We start from the raw sequence: 18,772 nt of genomic DNA on the forward strand, positions 1-18,772 counted from the left end.
GAGCTTACTATAGTGATGAGCACCATAGAAAAGCCCATATGGAAATATTTTTTTCTTCATAACAGGATTTGAACAGTCTACAATAAATTGAACAATGAGGAGAAAACAAAATATTGAATAGCTGATCATTAATCACTGTTTATCCAGTGAACTGAATGAGATTGCAGTCCTGTAGAAAAATACTGGCAACCTTAATCTTGGAAGTTCCTAAGTTTTGTGTGCCTGATTATGCAACCTGAGTGGTCTTTTAACTTAGTTTTTGTGTGTGTAACTTTTTCTCTTTTTTTATTTAAGAAGAACTTCTGTTTTTTCAGTTTGCTGTCATGTGGCATCACAACACCACATGGGTGGAACCTTTAGATACACTACATAGACTTCTGCCACTTGAACTAGTGGAATAACTGATAGCAATAGTAAGTTATCCTCTATGTGGATTAGTACTAGAGGGACATCAAACACATATTTAACCAGTGCTTTTCACATATTTTTTCTGACAGAGGAGGAATAGTGAGACTCAGGAATCTGCCATTCCAGGCTCTGAAGGGGAGTGTCTTCTAGTGGTCACAGCCACTTCTGTCCATTTCCTCCAAACTTGACTGCCTTCTGCCTCATCCCTTTCAAGGTGTTTCAGTCCTTCCTCTCCCCAGCTCCTTGCACCAGTCCTAGTATCCTTATCTTCCCAGTCCCGGACTTTATTCAAGCTTCTTGTTCATCTTCTTGCTCAGCAAGTTCTTATTCCCCCTCCAAGCTTGCTGTCATAGTTCGGATCTCTGACTTCATCATTCTCTCATCCCCTCCCCAAACCTAGTCATGGTCTCTGCCCAGCCAGTTCTGATTTCACTCCCTTTTGAGGTCCTTGCCCACTCTCTGTCCTCCGTACTCCTGCTCCTCACTGCATTCTCCTGGTCCAGCCAGTCTGTCTATCCCTTCCCCACCGCAAATCAGTCTCCTCCCAGCTTCCTGCTCCAGCTTCTCACCTCCAACTGCATAACTGTTGTCTCAGTCTCACCAGACTTTTGTGTGCCAGCATACTCTCTTTTTCTTGCCCAGTCTGGCTTCTGTCTCCTGTGTATTTGAATCAGGCAGCTTCCTCCTTCATATTGTTACAGGGGAGTAGAGGTGCCATTGAGAACATGGGAAAGACAGGCTCCCTGCTCTCAATTCCCCGGTCTGGCGCGTGCTCAGCTCTGTACCCCTAGACTGGAGAGAACATGCTCAGTTGCTGTGTGGTGATGACATGTTCAGTCTGGTCAGCATTGTGATGCGAGGGGGTGCAACAAGCTCAGTCACTCTGGGCATGGTGAGAGTCCAGTCACACGAAGATACAGTGAGATTTGAGCATGCTCAGTGAAATGTTAGCAGAAATTTTATCTGCTAAAATCAAAGTATTCTCTACTGAGCATGTGCAAACTGAAATTGTTACAATTTAACCAACGTTAGGCAAATTTTAATGGGAATGCCAAGAGGGACATCCTTAGCACGTCACCCCTCAGCCAAATTTCAAGTCATTAGTTGTCACAATTTTGGCATGAGTGTACCTTATACCCCTCTCTTGGTCTCTCAAGAGCACCCACTTAGGGTTTTCAGTACTCAGCTGTCGCCTCTCTTAAGTGGAGACCTGCATCTCTCTGCCTGTTGGTGGGGATTTTAAGGCTTCCCTCCCCAAATCCCTGCACTTTGATATCCCTGGCAAGCCAATCTACTTAAAGGCCAGTCTACCTGTGCTTTATTTTCTGTTGGAAGGCTGTGAACAGCATATAACCATCAGTTACAAGTTACCATACTGCTCTTTCTAAGCAAGCATGTTTATTCTTAAGGTAAAAGCTTTGGGGGGAGAGGGGGAGGAGTTCCTTCAGGCATGCTAAAAGCTTACCATAGGTTACCCATTATTCTTATAGGGCCTTAGTAGGCCAGAGTCTTTCCAACCCTTCCACAAGGGTTTGGGCCCACTTGGACAGAAGGTCCTGTCTGTTTGCAAGATCAGAAAGAAGTCAGTTTAAATGCAGCCCTTTTAAGCCAAAAGCCCTTTCTTGATTTTCCTAGTCTCTTGTAACCCAGTTTGAGTCCCTGTATGCAAATACCCCAGTAGGTGGTACCTGTCTGGTACAGTGACTGATTCTCCTTAATCACCCTACAGTGTTTTAGTTCCTGAAGCAGCTGTAGTAATTCAGCCCCATGGAGTAGGACACAATTATAACATATAATTCCTGGCCTGCAGTGATACACGTAAGCATGATAGAATATGTTCCCCCAAAGACACTGCATATGGTTGCAATATCTGTCACAATAGTCACAGGGTTTAAGGTCAGAAGGGACCACCAGATCAGCTAGCCTGACGTGCAACCAACACCACCCAGCGCCTACATGCTAAACCCAACAATTGAAATGTGACCAAAATGTTACGACCCACAGGACCCTAAACTGTTAAGTGCCACAGGCAGAGAATAGGAGGGACTGAGGTGCACCAATGCCTTAAACCTCTGCAATGGCATGGAATTGATTAAGTGAGAGATACCCAGATGACTCCAGCAAATGACATGCACCACATGCTGCAAAGGAAGGTGAACCCCTCTCCAAAGTCACTACCAGTCTGACTTGGGGGAAAATTCCTTCCTGATGCCACATGGTGATCAGAACATGAGGATGTTAGCAAGAAAAATCCAGCTAAACATCTTGCTGCAGAACAGAGGGACATGAGAGCACTTCAGAGAAATGGTCTGAAGAATTTAATACATGGAAAACATACTTTCATTTTCATAAGCACCTGCATTGTATTGCCTGAAATTTTCCAAAAAACATTAAGCCTGAGGCAAACACAGCCAGTGTGGAAAAATTCAACCCAAAAAGTTTGCAAAGTTATAAGGAGCTGAAAATAAGTCTACAATGTAAAGAGTGCTATGAGCCTAATCTATAATAATCACATGATATCTGTATGAAAAATAACATTTTTGTACGTCCCATTAATCCATTTCCTGTGAGGCTCCTTGTAACATTCTAAGCCTTTGAGCAATTTCATATAGCTACATTATAAAGAATGCTGAAACGGAAATATTCCCTTCTCCCCCCTAAAAAATCTGTAACATTTCTCTCAGAATTACACTAGATGGGGGTGCAGAACAGGTAGTAATCAGTCCTGGACAAATGACATGTTTAAGGTTTAATATCCCACAACCCATTAGGGCTAGAAATAGGTCTGTATATCTGGAAAAAGGAGAATCCACAATATCAAATGGGGTATATCACTTATTTTTGGTTGTGCTAGCTAGGTTCATGATATATCAGTCCTTAAAGTCACAATGTTATGTACCGAGGCTTCAGGAATATATTGGTGGTTACTGCTTTTCGTGTACAGCATATATAATTGCCCTCTGGCTCCTCTAATATGAGTTCTTGATTGGTGGGAAAAGGTTGAAAAATAGTAGCAATAACACTTTAAAATAAATTCTGAATAATTTTTTTGTAAATTTGGCATATGTGCAATAAATGATGCTGTGGTGTTATGCAAAGCTTTTATTGTGATGATATAAATCTCACTCCTCATCCCCACTGACTAATTATCCATTTAGTAACGTTTTTTAATAATGCTGATAAAATGTTTATACCAAACTATCATTTATAATTTAAAGAATTGTTAGTGATTTCTACCATTCAGTGAATTATACTTTTTTCCCCCCCACGTCTAGGTAAAAGTAGTGGGCCTGAAAATAGTCCAACTCCAATGGAAAACAACAGGGAAGAGGTAGGAATAAAGTATATGGTGCATTTGATTTACAGTAACGCTGGTAATGCAAAAATGGCTGGTATAGAAGATACTGATTAAATTTGAATTAAAATCTATATTGGATTACACTACCATATCTGCTGAATGTGAAAGTTGATTAGGGAACTTTTTTCCTAAAATTTGAATTAAAAAACACAATATAACCTTTTAAATGTATATGAATTATATCCATTATGACTTAGCAGCAATTAAGCATTCACAATTTAAAAATAAAAAGTAAAATAATACATTCAATGTGCTTTCATAGTCTTGACTATTTCTGTATTTTTCCTATGGTCCTTCATAATGCATGAGTAAATGTATACTTTGTGGAAGGTATCACAGGCTTCAAACCACTATTAAATCTTTGCTGAGAAGTAGGGAGCTGCTGCAGTTCTGGGAATTCTCATGGTTGATTGGCAAATTGCATAACAGTTAGCTATACCCCTTTTCATGGACGTAGGGCTGTCAATCGCAATTAATTCACACAATTAACTAAAAAAAACCCCTAATCGCTACTAAAAAACAATTGTGATTAATTGCAGTTTTAATTGCACTGTTAAACAATAATAGAATACCAATTGAATAAATTGAAATTTATTTTAAATATTTTTTGATGGTTTTCTACATTTTCAAATCTGATTTCAATTACAACACAATACAAAGTGATCAGTGTTCACCCTATATTTTTATTAGATATTTGCACTATAAAAAGGTAAACAAAAGATACTGTTTTTCATTTCACCTCATAGAAGTACTGTAGTGTAATCTCTTTATCATGAAAGTGTAACTCACAGATGTAGATTTTGCTTTGTTACATAACTGCACTCAAAAACAAAAGAATGTAAACCGTTAGAGCCTTCATAGTCCATTTAGTCCTACTTCTTGTTCAGCCAGTCACTAAGAGAAACAAGTTTGTTTACATTTATCGGAGATAATGCTACCCACTTCTTATTTATAATGTCACCTGAAAGTGAAAACGGGAGTTCGCATGGCACTTTCGTAGCCGGCATTGCAAGGTATTTATGTGTTAGATATGCTAACTTTTGTATACTCCTTCATGCTTTGGCCACCATTCCAGAGGACATGCTTCCGTGCTGATGATGGGTTCTACTTCATGCACATTCATTTCTTCTTTGAGTGCTTGCTCATATCGATTCCAATTAGGTGTGCGCATGCCGCGTGTACGTTCGTCGGAAGATTTTTACCCTAGCAACACTTGGTGGGTCGGCTGGGTTGCCCCCTGGAGTGGCACCGTTATGGCGCCGGATATATACCCCTGCCTACCCAACGGCCCTTCAGTTCGTTCTTACCGCCCGTGATGGTCGTTGGAACTGTGGAGCATGGCTTTGCTGATCTCCACTTCCCTAGGTTACTCATTGTTCTTTACTGTTAATTGTGTTTATAGTTTGAGTTTTACAGTTGTAGTTAGTGTTAGTTGTTATGTATATGTATAGTTATTGTATTTAGTTGAGGGGGGATCGGGGATTAGCCCCTTTCCTCCACCCTGCTGCTGGGCTCATGACCAGGTCACCGGGATTCAAACCGTGCTCGGCGTGCCAAAAGCCAATGCCGATAGGGAATCCCCACGACTTCTACCCCAAGTGCCGAGGGGAATCCACCTTCCTGAAAAGTGCCGCACCTGTAAGTTATTTAAACTGAGGACGAAGAAGGAGCAGGACTTTCGACTGATACAGCTCCTCATGGAGGCGGCACTTAGCCCTGCAGCATCGATACGGAGCACTCAACCTGCATCTGTGAGGAGCGCTCCTTCGGCTCCGGTACCACGAAGGAGCCACGGCACTGACCCTCACCGGCACAGACGTCTGCTCAGCACCGCTCCCTGTCCCTGCGGCCCAGGAAGCAATACAGCGCTCCGGCTGCTTCGACACCACTCACAGAAGGAGCACCTGTCGACGACGGTTCACCTGGCACCATCATCTGCCGTGGCACCACCGAGTGCGGCATCGTTGATTCCAGTCGCACAAGGGCCGTTGAGTCCGGTGCCCGAAAGCTCCCCGGCTCACACCATGGTCGAGCTCGCTCTCCCATACACGCCGGAGACCTTCTCCACGGCACAGGAGTTGATCGCGATGACGGAGACCACGCTGCCTCAACACCCGGCACTGCCGGTGCGGGTCATCCAATCTATTGGCATACCTGCCTTGCTGAGGCAGTCCTCTGTGAGAGCCGCCGAGAGGCATGGTTCAAGATCTCAGTCCCGCCGATGATCCCGGTCCCGACGCCACTCGCAGTCCCAGCACTGCTCTCCATCACGGTACCGGTCGCACTCGCAGCACTGCTTGGCCTCCCATTCACCTGCCAGATACTCCCGGTACCGATCCGACTCACGGCACCATTCACGGCACCGTGCATCTTGCAGTCGCTCCAGGCGAAGGGACTCGAGATCCCGGTCGACCTCCCGGCACCACGTCGGTCGTAGGTCCCGGTCTCCCTTGCGGTACTGTTACAGCTCCCGGTACTGCTCCCCACTGCCGTCCCAGGAAAGACCAACCCAAGACGTGGCTCCCTCTCAGGGTCTATCAGCACTGCCTTGGCTGTCAAGACACACCTCAGTGTCATCACAGGCTGGTAGCATTTCCTATCCACAGGCTCGGATGTACCCAGCCATATGTTTCCTGAGAGCCAGAGCCACAAGCAAGGACCCCATCAGTGGTCTTTCTGGACACCGTGGGCGTACCACCAAGCCCAAGGTGTTCCCTCAGTTGCACCACGATCTGCCCCGTAAGAACACCGGTACTGTGATGGAGAGCAGTGCCGGGACTGCGAGTGGCGTCGGGACCGGGATCATCGGCGGGACTGAGATCTTGAACCATGCCTCTCAGCGGCTCTCACAGAGAACGGCCTCAGCAAGGCAGGTATGCCAATAGATTGGATGACCCGCACCGGCAGTGCCGGGTGTTGAGGCAGCGTGGTCTCCGTCATCGCGATCAACTCCTGTGCCGTGGAGAAGGTCTCCGGCGTGTATGGGAGAACGAGCTCGACCACGATGTGAGCCGGGGAGCTTTCGGGCACCAGAAGCAACCTTAAGACCCCCACCCCCCATGGGTACAGATGAGGCTTCGGTACCACCTGCAGACACCCAGGTCCCACCGGAGTCTGACGCCGCTCCTCAAGAACAGGAGCCCCTACAGGACCCTCTTGTCCCTGGCCTCTCCTCTTCCTCCTTGCCAGACGAGGCTGTGGCAGGAGCATCCTCTTCCAGCCCTCCCCCAATTGACCTAAGGGCACATCAAGACCTCTTGAGATGGGTGGCGCAGAATATGAATCTGCGGGTGGAGGAGGTCCCTGAAATAGAGGACCCTGTAGTGGACATCCTATCTGCAGACGCACCTACTAGAGTGGCCCTGCCGTTTATCCGCACTATTCAAGCAAACATGGACACCATTTGGCAATCCCCAGCCTCGATTCACCCCCACAGCCAGGGGAGTAGAGAGAAAATACATGGTACCTTCCAAAGGGTACGAGTATCTCTACATACACCCACCTCCTTGCTCCCTAGTAGTTCAGTCGGTAAACGAGAGGGAGTGTCAGGGCCAGCAAGCTCCTGGTCCCAAGGAGGCTAGGTGCACGGACCTCCTAGGCCACAAAATATATTTGGCTGGGGGCCTTCAACTTAGGGTGGCAAACCGGCAAGCCCGCCTAAGTAGGTATAACTGTAACACGTGGATGTCCTTGGGGAAGTTTATGGAGCTTCTTCCCCAGGAGTCCCACCAGGAATTTAGGCCCTACTTGAGGAGGGTAAGAAGGTGGTGAGAACCTCCCTCCAAGCTTCTCTGGATGCAGCGGACTCTGCGGCCAGGACTCTGGCGTCAGGAGTGATGATGAGGCATATCGCCTGGCTCCAGGTATCAGGCCTTCCTCCTGAATTACAACAAACTATTCAAGACTTGCCCTTTGAAGGCCAGGGGCTCTTCTCAGACAAGACTGATCCCAGATTACAAAGTCTGAAGGACAGTCGCATAATAATACACTCGCTGGGGATGCACACACCAGTGACCCGATGCAGGACCTTCCGGCCCCAGCCTCACCGTACTTACCCCCCACCCTGGCCACGACAGGACTTCAGCAGAAGGCGTGGCCGAAGGAATCGACGGAGGCAGTCTGGTCCCCAAGGGGGGCAAAATCAGGCCCCCCCCCCAAACCACCGTCGGGGCCCAAACAGAACTTTTGATGGGACACCCGAGGACGGCCCACCAGTTGTTTTCCTGGATCCTTCTCCTCCCTTTTACAACCGCCTCTCCCATTTCCTCCCTGCGTGGTCCCACCTAGCTTTGGATCGTCGGGTCCTGCGCATGGTGGAGTTGGGATACCACCTTCAGTTTGTTTCAACCCCACCTTCCCACCCTCCCTCCTCGTCCCTCTTCAGGGACTCCTCTCACAAGCAATTCCTCTTACAAAAGGTCCAGTCACTCCTAACCATTGGAGCCATAGAGGAGGTACCAAAAGACCTGAGGGGCAAGGGGTTTTATTCCCGATACTTCCTAATCCCCAAGGCAAAGGGAGGTCTACGACCGATCCTAGACCTGCGAGGACTCAACAAATTCATGATAAAGTTGAAGTTCTGCATGGTATCCCTGGGGACCATTATTCCGTCTTTGGATCCCGAAGACTGGTACACCTCCCTCGATATGAAGGACGCGTATTTCCACATCGCTATTTACCCACCACACAGACGGTACCTCCATTTTGTGGTCAACCATCAACATTTTCAGTTTACGGTCCTTCCATTTGGCCTTTCTATGGCTCCGCGAGTATTCACAAAATGCATGGCCGTAGTCGCCACCTCCCTCTGGCGTCGTCGGGTGCACGTTTACCTGTATCTCGACGATTGGCTCATTCGAGGGACCTCTGAGTCACAAGTGAGACATCACCTGTACATCGTCAAAGACTTCTTCAGGAGCCTAGGCCTGATGATCACCATAGAGAAGTCTACTCTGGTACCCATGCAGAGAATAGACTTCATTGGGGCGATTCTGGACTCCACTCTGGCCAGAGCCTGCCTGACGCAACTTCATTTTCAGGCGATGGCTACAATTATTCAAGGCCTCCAAACCTTCCCGACAACATCGGTTCGCACTTGTCTCAGTCTACTCGGTCACATGGCCGCCTGCACCTTCATGACCAAACACGACAGGCTACGCCTCCGTCCGTTTCAAACCTGGCTTGCCTCAGTATACTGGCCGGGCTGGGACAGCCTGGACTCGATACTCGCTGTTCCCCCAAATGTTTTAGGCTCTCTAATCTGGTGGCTGACTCCCACCCTAGTTTGTGCAGGGATGCCATTCCACCCACTGCAACCTTTGATGGCCCTAACCACGGACGCGTCATCTCTGGGTTGGGGTGCCCACCTCGAGGGCCTCCGCACTCAAGGCCTCTGGTTAGCTCAAGAACTAACCTTACACATCAATGTGCGGTAGCTGAGGGCAGTTCGTCTAGCGTACCAGGTGCCTTGAGAGCATCTCCAAGGCCGTTGTCTGTCAGCGTTCACGGACAACACAACAGCCATGTTTTACATAAACAAGCACTGCAGCGCATGCTCCTCTCTCCTTTGTCAGGAAGCCATTCAGCTCGGGGACTTTTGCATAGCCCGCTCGATCGATCTGGTAGCGTCCTTTCTCCCAGGAGTTCAGAACACTCTGGTAGATCACCTCAGGAGATCCTTCCTGTCTCACGAGTGGTCGATTTGTCCGGACGTCATCCATTCTGTTTTCCGGAAGTGGGGTTTTCCCCACATAGACCTCTTCGCCTCTCGTGAAAACAGGAAATGCCATGTGTTCTGCTCCTTCCAGGGGCGCTCCCCGGGCTCTCTGTCAGATGCATTCCTGATACCATGGAGCAACCGTCTACTCTATGCCTTTCCACCATTCCCGCTGGTCCACGGGGTCCTTCTCAAGCTCCGCAGGGACAGTGCCCACCTGATCACGATCGCTCCAGCATGGCCGAGGCAGCACTGGTGCACCATGTTGTTCAACCTCTCAGTGGCAGACGCAATTCCCCTATCACTCTGGCTGGATCTCATAACTCAGGACTTCAGCAGACTTCACCATCCAGACCTACAGTCTCTTCACCTCACAGCATGGTTGCTGCGTGGTTAAGCCAGTCCGAGTTACGTTGCTCTGTCTCGGTCCCACAGGTACTCTTGGGCAGTAGGAAGCCTTCCACTAAGTTAACATATCTGGCCAAGTGGAAGTGTTTCTCCTGCTGGTGCGCTCAACATAACACTGTCCCCACGTAGGTACCAGTTCCTACTGTCCTGCACTATCTCTGGTCCCTGAAAGAACACGGCCTAGTGGTCTTTTCCATAAAAGTGCATCTGGCAGCCATCTCTGATCGCCCGTCCTCCCCTGGGTGGGAGGCAGTCTTCTCTCACTCCATGGTTTTGAGGTTCCTCAAGGGCTTGGAACGTTTGTACCTGCAGGTTAAACGCCCTACCCCTACCTGGGACCTCAGTCTGGTTCTAGCCAAGCTTATGGGTCCTTTTGAACCGCTAGCCACCTGCTTGCTGCTGTACCTCTCCTGGAAGATGGACTTCCTTGTTGCTATTAGTTCGGCAAGGCAAATATCCAAGCTTTGGGCCCTGACAGCGCACCCCCCATATATGGTGTTTCACAAGGACAAGATACAGCTGCGACCACACCCCGCCTTCCTCCCTAAGGTGGTGTCTGCCTTTATGTCAATCAAGATCTTCCTTCCGGTCTTCTTCCTGAAGCTGCACTCATCACGTCGGGAACAACAGCTGCACTCTTTAGATGTCCGCAGGGCTCTCGCCTTTTATATCGGGGGGGAAAAAACCAACCAAACAAAACCCTTTCAAAAGTCGCCTCAGCTCTTTGTAGCGGTAGCAGACCAGATGAAGGGCCTGCTGGTTTCCTCCCAGCGAATTTCATCTTGGGTGACGTCTTGCATCCATGCCTGCTTTGATTTGGCTCGCATTCTGGCTAGCCACCCTGCTGCCCATTCTACTCAGGCTCAAGCTTCATCTGCTGCCTTCCTGGCCTATGATCCCATCCAGGAAATATGTCGCGCAGCTACCTGGTCATTGATTCACACCTTTGCCTCACTTTACGCATTGGTTCAACAGTCCAGAGATGATGCAGCATTTGGCTCAGCAGTTTTGCATTCTGCAATATCTCACTCTGACCCCACCGCCTAGGTAAGGCTTGGGAATCACCTAATTGGAATCGATATGAGCAAGCACTCGAAGAAGAAAAGACCGTTACTCGCCTTTGTAACTGTTGTTCTTCAAGATGTGTTGCTCATATCCATTCCAAACTTGCCCTCCTTCCCCTCTGTCAGAGTAGCTGGCAAGAAGGAACTGAAGGGCTGTTGGGTTGGAAGGGGTATATATCCGGCACCATAACAGCGCCACACCAGGGAGCCACCCAGCCGACCCCCCGAGTGTTGCTAGGGTAAAAATCTTCCGACGAACGTGCACGCGGCGCGCACACGCCCAATTGGAATGGATATGAGCAACACATCTCGAAGAACAGCAGTTACAAAGGTGAGTAACCGTCTTTTTCATCATCTGAGTCAGATGCCACCAACAGAAAGTTGATTTTATTTTTTGGTGGTTCGGGTTCTGTAGTTTCTGCATCATAGTGTTGCTCTTTTAAGACTTCTGACAGCATGTTCCACATCTTGTCCCTCTGAGATTTGGGATGGCACTCGAGATTCTTAAACCTTGGGTCGAGTGCTGTAGCTATCTTTAAAAATCTCACATGGGTTCTTTCTTTGTATTTGGTCAAATCTGCAGTGAAAGTGTGCTTAAATCGAACAGTGTGCTGGATCATCATCTAAGACTGCTATAACATGAAATATATGGTAGAATGCAGGTACAACACAAAGCAGGAGATGAAGAATTCTCTCCAAGGAGTTCAGTCACATTTAATTAATACTTTTATTTTTTTAATGAGCATCATCAGCATGGAAGCATGTCCTCTGGAATTGTGGCCGAAGCATGAAGGGACATGCGAAGGTTTTACGTATCTCACACGTAAAGCGGGCAGCATTATTTTCCGTAAATATAAACAAATTTGTTTGTCTTAGTGATTGGCTGAACAAGAAGTAGGACTGAATGGGCTTGTAGGCTCTAAATGTTACCTTGTTTTGTTTTTGAGTGCAGTTATGTAACAAAACAAAATCTACATTTGTATGTTTCATTTTCATGATAGAGATTGAACTACAGCACTTCTGTGAGGTGAACTGGAAAACAGTATCTTTTGCTACCTTTTTTACAGTGCAAATCAAAAATAATAATATGAAGTGAGCACTGTACACTTTGTGTTCTGTGTTATAAATGAAATCAATATATTTGAAAATCTAAAAAAAAATAAATCCAAAAATATATATAATATCAGTTGATATTCTGTTGTTAACAGGGCAGTTAATCACACCCTCAGGTGACTGACGAATGTTGATGATATGCTCTTGAGTGAGCCACACCCAGTCTTTAGCCCAGAAAGTTGTGAAGTGCGAGCCTTAACTGTTAAATGGACCCTTTGGGATGGGAGATTGCAGGGAAATAAAATCTTATGCAAAGGTCCTCTATTATTTTCAATACTTCCTCAATTTCCTGCAGATTTGGTGCATAAGAAATATGGTGTATGATTCTGTGAATGTCTCAGATCACAATAGTATTCCTTTATAATTTCTGATGCAGTGTATGCTTGGTGGGGTTCAAAGTATGCGTTAATTTGTAGAGATCTTAATGCAGGTAGTAATTTATAAACTAAAAAGTCTCATCATTGAACCCAGCTAATTACAACACTACATTTACAAGCATAACTTTAATTTTTGTTCTGCCGCTCTTGATATGAAATGTAGTATTAACAAGAAATGGGATATGATTGGTTTAAACCCAGGTAAAAAATGACTTCTGAGTTGCTGCTGTATACCTAGGAATCCAAGAAATTAATTTTTTGTTGATGTATGTTCTGGTCACACACTAACAGATGTTTGTGACTTCAAATTTTTCCTTGTTTTTAGGGCAATAGCTCTTCAGAAAGGTCCAAATCTTTAGGATCATCACGTTCAAAAAGGTTAGTTTGAAAAGGAAAATATGAATAATACTATTTGTAACTAGGTTCCTTCCCTAACTTGGTCTACAGAAACAATCTATCCAGGGCCAGATTACCGTAAAGTGTAGATTGGCATGGAGCCCTGTAACCTCCGCCTGATTTACACCAGCTGAGGAGGCTCACTGTGTCAAGTCCAAATTTACCCCCTTCCTGGAGTATGGCTTTGTTAACAAAGTCTTCATGGTAACTTGTTTTCTATCTCAAGGCTCATCAGGCATAAATGCTCATTGGGTTCCTCCTTCAGGACTACTCATCCCACACTAAAGGATTTTTTTCCCTTGGAAAAGTCATTTCTTTGTATCCAAGTGGAGTAATGAGTTTACCCTGTCTCAGTGAGTCAATAATAGCCAGTTTACTCTTTACCAATAAAATAAATACCCGGTAACAGTATGGGGTGTTTCAGGCATACACTGCCAATCTGATGCACTTCAGTTTATTAATTTTTGTTTGCTCTCTTTCAAGAAGTAATACAGTAAGGTAATTGCTTATCAGTTAGTGCCTAAAGAAAACAAATTCTCAGTGTGGCCAAAAATAACTGCATTTTAGCAACCTTACACTGATCACATTCCTTTTTGTCTTTTGCTGTCTTATGGTAAACCTTACAGTTCTGTCCTTTAGATCCTTTTAACATATGTAAAACAAAACAACATATTTTTTCTCTGAGGGGATAAAAGAAACCCTATGTACCTCTAAGAACAAAATTCCTCTTCTGTTGTTTACTGTTGTCATTCTTGCCCAGTCTATTTCTCTCTGCTTCATCATCTCATGCAGTTTAAATTAGATTTAAAAATAGAATTTAAAATTACAAGGTTCCTGGTCCAAGGAGATAGTGTTTGATTGCAAAACACCGTATACACCTAAAATGCTATAAAATATTTATCACAAATGTGGATTTTTTTCTATTTATACAGGAAACCTACAGTTGTAACAAAGTATGTTGGATCAGATGATGAACAAACCTTACCTGAAACTGTAAATGAAGATGTTTCAAATGAAAACTCAGAAAATGATGTTGATATGAAAAGCTTACCTAAAGGTAGATCATGTGTTTTCTGTGTGTCTGAATTCTGCGAATTAGTGTCAAGACTATGATGGAAAGGGCATAATAGCCATAAAGGGAAACGTTGTATACTTAGTCTGATTTTATTTATTTATTCATATATTTTGTAATGTGCCAACCTTAGCCAGCAGGATATTGAGGACCTACTATGATTATAGCATACAAAAGGTTAAAATATTTTGTTTTTAAGTGTTTACTTTGAACCCCACATACATAAATCACTGGATCTACCAGGATGCACTGATTACTAAATTCAAAATATGCATTGAAATCCGTATTTTTGTGGAAATAAAGACAACATGAAACAGGAAATGGTATTTTGGTTTTGTTTTTTTGTAAACATTCTGGGTAAAATTTTCATGAGTATCTAAGTCCCATTTGAAAATGGGATTTAGTTCTCATAAGTGACTCACTTTGAAAAATTTACCCTTTGCTAAAAGTATCATAGGTTAGGCCAGATGTTGAAATATGTTTAAAAACAAAACAAAAAAATCCCTCGTCATTATTGGGTTATATTTAGGTACAATACCTTTAAAACACCCTCTACACTATACTTTTAGTTTTAGCATAGTTTAAAAACAACAACAAAAAAGCTTGCTTTTCTTAGCTCTATAAAAGCAATAGTATCACAGAGACCACTACTGCTCCTTGCGTCAGAAGCAGTCAAAGGGTTATTTTTACAGAATGTTGTATTACTGCAAGTTCCCAGGAGACACAGGATTGAAACTCTGCTCTAAATATGAAATTACACGTTTTTTCTTCCTGTAAACTTTGGTTAGCACTGTTCGGTTTTGTTTAAACATTAGTAAATTTAAGAATTTTGTGTTTAAAAAAAAAAAAAAAAAAGAGAGATTTTGTCCTGTTGGTGGGGGAGGGAAGAAATTTCTTTGGCTTTTGAGAGATGCTCAGTTAGCTGTCCTAAAACTTCTGGAGCCGCAGAACAGTTGCATTGCAAGCTCACCCACATTGTCTCACTGTTATGCTTTATTCTGTTCTTCATGGACTGCATCTGGGGGTAGAGAGGATAGTTCGCTCTCCAGGGTCCATTCAGTTTTTGATCTCTGTCCTACAATTGCAATATCAGTGCCAGTTCGAGGGGTGGTATTGATATTTGTAATATGGACACGTGCAGTAGGATATGTGGTGTTTATCAGTCAGTCGTCATATAGCTTGTTGGGGGGAAATATATGCAGTGTTGGCTTTTATTTAAACAGGAGTCTTGCACTTCACTGGAATGTCACTTGGATATGTAATGGTTTCCAACTTTTAAATGAAATCATTCTAGGTACAGTGGTTGTACAACCAGAGCCAGTGCTGAATGAAGACAAAGATGATTTTAAAGGGCCTGAATTTAGAAGCAGAAATATCGTTAAAATGAAACCTGAAGCTCCCAAAAAGCGTGGAGGTAAATACATTTTATAACATGTTTAAAATGGGTTTAAACTGCTGTTTATAGCCACATTTGGTACATCCAAAAATTGTACATATTTCCTAAAAATAGCTCCACTCTTCTGGCTTTTAGTTCACTAAGGGTTCTGTCCTGCTAAAATTGGCCTCTATTGCTGTTTCTGCAGTGCAGCACTGAAAGCTAAGATTAGCTTTTGTAAAATCTCTTGCCTTGGGTAACCAAACCATGCTTCATTAGGTATTTTGTATAAATCTCTTTCATTCTATTCCCAGGAGTTTGATTCCACCCTGCTATTTTGCCATATACTTTTTTAGGGAACAGTTGCATACCCCCAAATTAAAAAAAACCATGGTCGATCTGGTAGCCTATGGGCTGAATCTCACCTGCAGGATAGTTCCATCTGGCCCCTGAACACACATTGTAGAACGAAATGGCATCCTCTGCATAGTGAGACCTTGTACATACGGTACATCTGAAGACAGTGTGTGGAGGGTGCAATTTTGGATTTCTTAAGGCATACAAGTATAATGCATGCCTTAGTAAAAATATCATGCATGCCACTGCTAGGGAATGATGTTGGAATTCCACTGAATGTATTTTCTGAGGCTCTAAGAAATCCATAGACATGTAAGCAGAGACAGAACATTAGTTGGTGAGGAAGATTAATTTAATTTCTTGGCACTTCTCTGGCTATTGGTTATATACCTTAGGTCATCTGCGGAAAGTTGTTATGCCAGCCAATTTTCCTCGACCTCTACTAGAATTGATATGCAAGCACATAGATGTTAATGGATAATATAAATTCATCTTTTATGGACTTGGCAAACAGAAAGGAACAAGCAAGAGGCCATGCATAAACTACTCTGAAAAAAATATAAAAATTTTACGTTCCTTTCCCCTCTTATAGTACAGGCAGTTTTGTAATTCACATAAGAAAAATAGTAATCAGTATCTTACTCCAGCCTAGTTACTCCTTTTTTTAGTATATTAGTTTATATAAATAACTTCCTCATATGTGTTTCGGGTATTTAATGGGAACCAAAAATAATGACTGTGAAAAAGTTTACTTGTTCTTTTGTGTGTGCATGTGTGAGGTTTTTAGGGTGGGGTTGTTTTTTGTTTCTTGAACATTGCTCTTTCCGCTAATTGAAGGACCACATGGTTTATTTTTAATTATATTATTAGATGTTACATTTCAGGACAGAATCTCATGGTTTTGTCTGAAGTGATACAGGGCGATCACTGAGGTTGTTCCTGCTCACGGCCACGTGGTCCGAATCGGAGCCTCTATTGGTTTCTTGTCTCTTGTGACGTACTTTTTAAAACACAGGAAAAAAAGATTCTCTTATTCTTGTAAATAGTATTTTTGTTGTTTTTATGTAGTTTTAGTGTTAGTAGTAGTTTTTAGTATTTTAAGGACGTTGGGGTGCCATTTTGCCAGTCTCCCTCAACTCCTCTAACACCCATGCCTGGATACTGGATTATGCTAGACACTGGGGTTCAAGAGCTGCGCTTTCTGCCCTTGCTCGTTCTCAGTCAGCAACAAGCACCAACACTGCCTTTACACATTGTATCCAAGTGCAGTATCTGCCTCTCCTTCCCAAGGCATACCCAAGAAGGCTGGGTTCTCCGCCTCAAGAAGCACCTCATGGAGGTTGCCATGAAGCTACAGTTGGATCCAGATCAGGGAACCCCCTCATAGATTGGTCTGAGCAATTGAGGAGCGTGCCTCCTACCACGGAGCTCTAGACCAGTTCTTCTGGTACCAGTGCTGTGGACCCCAGGCCGAGGCCTAGTCGTGAGTGAATATAAGCGTGAAAGTAAGTTTTCCTCCAGGCCCAGGAAGGATACTGCTTTGTCCACGAGTTCTGTCCACAGGGAAGTGGCATGTTCCAAAGCTCCCAAGCATGATAAAAAGTTTCAGAGACCATTGGATATGCTGGTTCCATTCACTGAGCCACATACGCCTTCCAGGTTGGCACTGCTGAAGTCAATGGAAACTTCGGTTCTGAGGTAGTCCTTTGTTTGGCTCCCGTTCTGGCTCTGGTTCCGACTACAGTGCTTACTGCTGACACCAGGGAGACTTGAGCTGGCCCCTGAGCCTGATGAGCTCTTTGTCATGGAGGAGGTGAGATCTCCATGTTTTCAAGTGCCTCGCCTTCCAGGGCAGTACGCTCTCTTACATTAGACTTGCCTGTTACTCTATGGCTTCCGTGGTTCCACTGGTTCCAATGGCACTACCATTCGTACCAGACTGACTTTTCAGCATTGGAGGACTCGGACAGAGTGCGAGGTCTGCCCCTCCCATAATGCCAATATAAGTACCCCAAGGTTCTGCTAACTCAATGGCAGTATCCTTCCTTTCCCCAGCAACAGAGCCATTGATACTCTGCTCCTTGGAGTTCTCCATAGCAACTGCTGGATCTGCTTGGTTGGTCCTACCTGGGTCGCAAGGTATTTTCCTCTGCCAGCCTCCAATTTCATATCTCTAGTTACTTAGCGCTGTTAGCTAAATACAATTTCCTTACCTACAGGAAGTTGGCAGACTTTGCAGACAAACTTCCCCGGCAGGATTGAGCTCACTTCCAGGATATCCTACAGGAGGGGAAACTAGTTGTGAGAACAAGATTCCTGAACGTAGCAAACACTTCTTTGCAGATGATGGCTGTGGGGATCGCTATTCAGAGGGAGTCATGCCTGCCTTTGTCAGGTTTCTCAGGGGAAGTCCAGAATAGCATAGATCAGTGCTCCTAAATTGTGGGGCATGCCCCCCCAGGGGGGACATGGAGGAATGTTTGAGGGGGTGCATGGTGGGGCCTGTATCAGCCCCCATGCGAGGTAGGGAGAAAGCACCACCCAGTTGCAGGTCTGGCCCCAGGCCAGCTCTGTCTTCAGTCCAGTCTCATCCAATGAGCCAATGATGCAGTAATGGTGTTGGTGGTGGGCCATAGACACATTCCATTACTGGTAAGGGGGATGTAACAGGAAAAGTTTGGGCACTTCTGCCACAGAGAACCTCCCTTTCAATGAATCTCATCTCTTCCAGTCAGAAGACTGATGATTCCCTCCACTCCCTTGAAGACTCCATAGCCACTCTGCGATCTCTGGGTATCTACATACCAGCACCCAAGTGCATGTTTTACCACCTGCAACTGGTACAATGTTCTAGAGTCCCCCATTTCTTCCACCAGGAGTCCTGTGAGCTGCCTTGCAAACGGCAAGACCCCATGGCCCCACCCTCCGGTTTCTTCTTCACAACCTACAGCATCTCATACTCTGTCTTTGCAGAAGCAATATTTCTGAGGGCACCTAGAGAGTCAGCAACCACCCTACCTCATGCCATACTTCAGACCCACACCCTTCAGGGAGCGTCTAGCACACTTGTTTCCAGTTTGGAGTGCAGTAACAATGGACAAATAGGTCCTGGATATCATTTGACATGG

General features: G+C 45.0%; 1 protein-coding gene across 5 annotated transcripts in view; it reads left to right on the forward strand.

Annotated features, from left to right (window-relative positions):
• ATRX (ATRX chromatin remodeler) overlaps nucleotides 1-18,772 on the forward strand; it is a 143,934-nt gene that overhangs the window by 19,922 nt on the left and 105,240 nt on the right. For all 5 annotated transcript variants that reach the window (XM_050964570.1, XM_050964574.1, XM_050964575.1 and 2 more), the window contains 4 exons: nucleotides 3,684-3,739; nucleotides 12,770-12,822; nucleotides 13,773-13,897; nucleotides 15,207-15,326. In XM_050964570.1, the coding sequence (XP_050820527.1) occupies nucleotides 3,684-3,739; nucleotides 12,770-12,822; nucleotides 13,773-13,897; nucleotides 15,207-15,326 (354 nt within the window). The remainder of the gene's footprint in view (nucleotides 1-3,683; nucleotides 3,740-12,769; nucleotides 12,823-13,772; nucleotides 13,898-15,206; nucleotides 15,327-18,772) is intronic.

Source organism: Gopherus flavomarginatus, chromosome 8 (assembly GCF_025201925.1).
Source record: "Gopherus flavomarginatus isolate rGopFla2 chromosome 8, rGopFla2.mat.asm, whole genome shotgun sequence".
NCBI lineage: Eukaryota > Metazoa > Chordata > Testudines > Testudinidae > Gopherus > Gopherus flavomarginatus.